General features: G+C 34.3%; 1 protein-coding gene across 1 annotated transcript in view; it reads left to right on the top strand.

Annotated features, from left to right (window-relative positions):
- LOC106465667 (Y+L amino acid transporter 2-like) overlaps positions 1–7,084 on the top strand; it is a 72,390-nt gene that overhangs the window by 8,941 nt on the left and 56,365 nt on the right. The window contains exon 2 of the mRNA XM_013925902.2: positions 5,474–5,599. Within this exon, the coding sequence (XP_013781356.1) occupies positions 5,474–5,599 (126 nt within the window). The remainder of the gene's footprint in view (positions 1–5,473; positions 5,600–7,084) is intronic.

Here is a 7,084-nt window from a genome sequence, read left to right as displayed (position 1 = left end):
CCCACCACCAACTCTTGGGCTACTCTTTTATCAAGGAATAGTGGGATTGACCGTCACATTATATCTCCACCACGGCTGAAAGGGCGAGCATGTTTGGTGGGACAGGGATTCGAACCCGCGACCCTCCTGTACTTGTACAAAGATATAAAAACTGTTTTGGGTGATTCTAGAGATATATTTTCTTTTATGGAAAGTTTGTTTTTATGTACACGCTGCCGATTTGTGTGTTCTTACCTAATTCTTTTATGTTTCGTGCCGTGAAACTTAAGTGCATATCAGAAGTTGAAAAAGGTTTGGCCCATCTTCCTATTACTCTCACTGTTGTTGCGACACTAGTACTTTGAAATATGTTATTAAACACGACTATTGTGTTTTTTTTTTTTACTTTTTATTTGTGCTGTTTCATATTTTTATCAGCAACAGGAACATAAATACGGCGAGGGATATAATTAATAAAAAATTTTAAAACACAAAAAGTTGCTTTTTAATAAATGTAGATACAAAACAAATATAAGAAAAAAATTGAAATATGCAAATACAATGGTCAGTATATCAATCTTAGGTAACTTTTATTTGACGTTTTTCAATGTTTATACTTATAAGTGCACCTTCCTGAGAAAGTATCCTCACGACTAAATTCCACACCGAAACTTGTCCCAGTGGTAACTTATGATATTTCAGATCACTTCAATTTTTCAGTATTTGCATATCAATAAAAAATTTGCCTACTCATCCCTTAAAGTGTATTTACTTAGCACATCACTGGCTTATCGTAATCGTAACACTTTCCGACTGTAATCATTCCCTCTTGTTATATGGGAAAATAACACTGCCTATTATTTTATCATTTTAGGATAAGTAACTCTTAACATATATATATTTGAAAATAAGACATCCCTAGTTCCAGAAAAAATCATCAACTACGGTTTTTAAAACTTTTATTCAATTAAGTTTTAAAAAATATGTTTTGTCGTGAAGCTAAAAGTTGTTTATTTACAAAAAATTGTGCACGTTGTCATAAAGAAGTGCCTGAAGTTCGATATCCTACGTCATGATAACAGTTTTTACATGGCGAATCTGAAATATCGCATACAGTTCTTTAATATGTGAATATACAAATATTGGAAGGATTAAAATCACAAGTGTATTATAAAATGCAAACGAGTCAATCCAATTATTTTGATATGTGCAGTATAAAATATTTTCTGAGTCTATTAATTTCTGCATTATTCTGCAAGTATATTAAAGTTAAATTTTGATGTTTCTAAGTGATTATTTCGTGTAAATATGTATAATTGAAGATACAGCCAGTGATATAGTTTTGTTAATGGTACTTACTCCGGGTAAAAAATAAATAAATAAACCTATGTTTGAACACAACTGCGTAGTGAGTGCTTTTCCTCTGAAAACCCAGAACATGTTGATTTCTTAATCATGTGATCATTTCTCTTGTGTGGATATAATGATTCAGTTTCTTTAGATCTTGAAACTTAGTAAGGTAATAGTGAAATACTTGTTTATTTTACATTAAAATACCAAATTTGAAGCATTGTTCCCTAGAGCTAAGAATTGTAACATATAAAAGGGGAACGAAAAACAAGTAAATATACTTGCAATGATATATATAAAAAAGCTTTCAAGATAAGTTTGCAGATGTTATTCCACTATTTTAAAGTTTTTACTTAACAGGGAAAACAGTTGAGAATATTGCATAAAATTGGTTTGTTTATTGTTTTGAAGAAAATAGCAGTTTTTGAAGCATTTGTTTTTTCACACATTGAAACTTTCGCTGAACGGAAAGCACAGTATATGTAACTTTGACTTCCTGTCTACCTCTACTGTGTATATACCAAGAAAATGAACTCGGTCTTTTGTTTTTACCAAGAAGTACCGAGTAGTTGATGGGTGCAGACATGATTTACATATGCAATGTAATAAATAGGAATTTCTTCTACAACAAAACACATAAAACCATTGTATTGATTTCGACCGTAATGTCAGTTGTCCGTACAGATTTTAATTAGTTTTATATCCAAAACACAGATATTGACTAATTTATGCATATAGCACAGGTAGTGCTGCAACCCAGGGGTGGGGGGGTGGGGGGAAAAAGAAAAAAAGATATGTGTGTGTGTATGTATGGCATCGGAAATTATTCAGTCAGGGATCCAAACCCCCTACATAGACAAGCAGGGAATGACGTTGATGTCTGGTTTTATACATACAAGGTTGTACAGTTCGTTTGTTTTGAAAAGTCTGAAATACTGTCAGATTATCTCTTGTATCAGTATACAATGATTCTTTATCACTGTTTGGATGGTTTAAGATGATAAAATCATAATTGTAAGTATCTGTATGATAAAATATGGTTCTATACAGGTTTGTTCGTTTCTATACATATTGCTTTGGTTAAATCTCAGAGAGTCGTAACATGCTTGTACTTTGTTGTAACAAGGATTTTTTGTCCTTTTACTGGTAAGAAAACGTTATTCGATTAGGATATCTTCTGTAGCAGTGGCTTCCATACTTTGTGTGGTGGCAAGTTGTTGGGGGTGTCACGAGAGTTTCACCAAACGAATAATAATTAAGAACATTAAATCTTTACAAAAAAAATACTGCATGTTGCAGCAGGGAAATCAAGGTAAATGAGTTAGGGTATCTTCAGTGAAAAAAGTCTGGAAACCACTGTACTGCAGTTTCAATTCACACACTTCACATCTACAGTATAGTGGTTGGAAGACGAAAACACTCTCATAAGTCATTAAACAGAGTATAACTTGTATTTGTTGTGGTTTGTTTTTAGCCGCGGCATAGCGGCTCGTAGAACGGCTCTGAGATTTTTTTATTTGTTTTTCAAGTACAAACTTTTAGCTCATAGCTCCATCATCTTCTGACCGATTTCAAATCTAATTACAGTTTTGGACTCGGGGATCAATCCCTTTCGATTGATGTATTTGACCATGCCCAAGGTCTCGTAGATTAATTTACTCTAATCCTACCTAAAAGAATTTCAAGTACTGCGGCTATTGAGGATTCCTTCTTGTTAATACTATAATAACTACAGCAGGTATTGTAGGCGAAATTTAATTTTGTTTGTTTATAATTATGCACAAAGCTACACAAGGGCTATTTGTGCTCTGCCCACCACGGGTATCGAAACCCGGTTTCTAGCGTTGTAAGTCCGCAGACATACCGCTGTGCCACTGGGGGGGGGGGGCACGAAATTTAATAAGAAAAATATATACATAGATAACGAGAAACAAACAAAAACTGATGTGAGGGCATATTACGTGCCAAACTTTTTTGACAAACAGTATTTATTAGATCTTTATATTAAATTTGTATACGTTGCTGTGGAAGAATAATGATTTTAGAGACACTTTTTTATATATAGATCTAATAAAGTTCGAATTTCGTAAATATATATATATATATTACATATTACCATTTGATCAGACCAAGACCGATAAAATAATTTCAAAGATGAAGAACAATTTTTAACTTCGATGACAGTAATGAAGAAATTAAAACGTTAATAAATATGTGTTTAGTATGATTACTCATTAAGCACCCCTGAGAGTTTATAACGCTAAAAATCGGGTTTTGACACCCGCGGTGGGCAGAATACGTATAGCCTATTATGTAGCTTTTTGCACGATTTTGAATATGCAAATCAGCATATCACGTAACAACCATATCCAATATAAAGTCGCAGTGGAACAAAATAGGTCAAAACTACATTTTGCCATTGTTTGGCGTTTTGTAGGTAGTGTGATGCCACCGAAAATTGGTCATTTTTGGGAAGGGTATGTAACAGCCCTTTCCGACGCAAAAGTTTCATTCACTCAGATCATAAATGTGTTGAGATTGGAGATTTAGCTATCCAAGACGTAAATATCCTTGTATTTAATAAAACTGGAAAGCAAAGGAATGTGGATCAACTTGGGGAACCAAGAACATCCGGAAAGAGACTTGCAACAAGTCGTACCTGAACCGTGGTTTGCAAAGTGGAGCGTCTTGTGACAACTTATAATCCACAAACACAGTTCAGTGGTAAAAGCTGTCCACGTGCCCCAGGCAACAGTACGCAACATAATCAAGAAGGATCTATGTCTAAAAAGGCGCCTAAAGTTATGTGTACACAAGTTGTGTACCTAAAGCAGCTGAAGAATGTAACGAGTATTCGTTGTATACCATACTAATACATACCAATGATGTCGCCAGACGGAGCGCCTATGGATTTCTGTGTGATTGCCAGTCGGACTATTGAATTGGACTCTGAGAAACCGTCGTACTATACCTACAATAGATGAATTATGGAAAGTATGTAGGTGTGCTTTTGACATGACAGCTTACGACGAAGTTTTTTGCGATTAAAAATACACTGCAGGGCTATTATCAAACCATTAAACCATAAAATATTTGCATATGAATGTGCATAGTTTATCTTCCATTGTAAAGATCAGCTGTTTTTCTCTATTAAGATACAGCCGACAGCATATTCTATTGTGTAATGGTTTAGGGACACGAAATTTTTGTGTTGTAGAAAATGTTAAGTATTATGAAAAACATCTATGATTTACGTATGCCATTATTAAGAAAAAAACATGGGAATGTGTTACCTTGGAAATAAAAAATTAATGGGTGTTTCAGTGTGGTTTGATATTTAACGAAATGTATCTGATGTTAAATACTGTCTTATACTGCATTAGTTGTCAGCATGGTTAACAAGTAAATAAATCCTGTTGCTTTTCCCGTGTTCTGTACGTTTTTCAAGCACTGTCGAAATAGATTGGTTGAACTGGACATTCTTGCAAAATATGTAATTGACTTTTGCTGAGCCCCTGAAATGTACAGAATTTGTTCCTTTACTTTAAAACATACATCAAAAGACAAGCTTATGATTTAAAGGTGGATACGTTTCATTTTATTTTTGGCCACCCTTTCTAGACCAATAACTCGTTTTTTTTTACAGGGACAAAATGAGATTTGAAATTTTCCCTTCATGTAAGTTTTATTAGCATTTGTTTTCGATAAAGTCATTTAACAAAACTCGAAACTGCTAGTCACAGGTTTCAGTTGTTTACACTGTTGTTATTATTGATAAGACAGTGGAAATCGTTAAATTTTCCGATTGTGAAAATAACATTTGTGAGTGGACCAAACAATATTACATTGATGAACTTGTAATTTTGAATTCATTAAAATTTGATTTATGAAAACGTTCTGCAGAAAAAATAATTATATTTTCATAAAGCTTCTTAATCAATTTTCCATGGGTGTTTCTTCCACTAATCCATTACCCCCACCCCTTGTACAGTAATAAAAAAAAACAATACGTTAAGAAAGATCGCTGTTTACGAATAATTAATCATTAATTATTATTATTTTATACATTTCTGCATAGCGATATGTTGTGTTCCCGTGAAATTTTCTCTCTCATTACACTCATGATATTTGTTTTTATTTGTAGGCCTTCTAACGTTTGTGAACTGCTGGGACGTGAAGTGGTCAACTCGTGTCCAAGATCTTTTCACCTACGGGAAACTTTTCGCCTTGGCTATTATAATTCTTACCGGTATTGTGCAGCTAGGATTTGGTAAGTGCTATATAAGCTGTAGAGCTAAGGTTCAACACATCGTAATGTTATTAGATGTACATAGTCTAAGGTGAAAAACCGCAATTTTCATAACTGTGTGGGAACTCTGGAAACTATTGGGTGGTTATAAGGTAATTATGGATGTTTGGAGCGATCTGTAAGGTGAACATTTTAACACGTGGGGGAAAGTTTTTGTGTAAATGCATAAGTGATAAAGGAAGTGAATCTCACCAGTTTCTGGAAATGGTATTGAATGGCGCCACTATTCCAAATAATCGATGTTGCCACCATCATTTTCATATGTGTGCGAACTTATACCGCTAAAAACCGGGTTTAGATACCCGTGGTTAGTAAAGCACAGATAGCCTATTGTATAGCTTTGTGCTTAATTATAAAAAAAAACATCATTTTTGTTTACTTCCGCCATTCCAACAGTGATATTGAATACTGCAGCACGTAACAGCTCCTATAGTATAGCAGTGGCATCCTTCACTTGAGGAACATATACATACATATAGTTGCTAGATTATGGCATCATCAGAGAACAGTCAACACGTATGAGGTCAAGGGACCATAGCGGACAAACATGATGGAAGAGGCTGCTGAAAACTTTCTGATCAATCTGTTGACAGCAACATCAGTTGAGGGCTTACATTTTGTTAATCCTGCGGTATGCCCAGGGTTTTGCAGCTCTTGGTATTAGAGTATTTTCGACAGTACAGCGCCATCAGTTTTTTCAATTACTTAGTGTTATGCTTTCCATTACTAATGACACAGTAACAGTTGTTTGTTTTATCCTGGGTTATATGCCAGCCTAATTTTAATATCCAGAGACCAGTGGAATACACTTTCCGTGATGTATCTTCATGTGCGCAAAATAATTTACCAGTGTATTACAGGATTTGTTCTAGACTGTTTAGTTTTGATTTTTTAATCACTCCGTATTTTACAATATATTGGTCATCGTGAATTTGACGAACTAAATATTCTGATGGTTTGCGAGTGAAAAGTTACCACTGGAGAATACATACAGATAAATCAAATATTTCGTGAAAACTATGAGAATCAAAGGATCACTACTGTTGTATGAGCCACAGTTTGCTTTGCAAGTTACTGACAGTTCTGTAATAACTTAGTTTCTCATAAATTATGGATGCTTTGCTTTAATACTTATTTCTCTGGTGATTACTGTAAATCGGTTTTTGATATGTCTAAGTCTAACCATCTTGAAAAAAATTCATTATTGACCATTATGATTAATCTACTTGTTTGGTAGGCAGCCATTATTGACCATTGTGATTAATCTACTTGTTTGGCAGGCAGCCATTATTGACCATTGTGATTAATCTATTTGTTTGGCAGGCAGCCATTATTGACCATTGTGATTAATCTACTTGTTTGGTAGGCAGCCATTATTGACCATTGTGATTAATCTACTTGTTTGGTAGGCAGCCATTATTGACCATTGTGATTAATCTACTTGTT

This window comes from Limulus polyphemus, unplaced genomic scaffold, assembly GCF_000517525.1.
Source record: "Limulus polyphemus unplaced genomic scaffold, Limulus_polyphemus-2.1.2 Scaffold2016, whole genome shotgun sequence".
NCBI lineage: Eukaryota > Metazoa > Arthropoda > Merostomata > Xiphosura > Limulidae > Limulus > Limulus polyphemus.
This window is presented reverse-complemented; position numbering and strand designations above follow the sequence as displayed.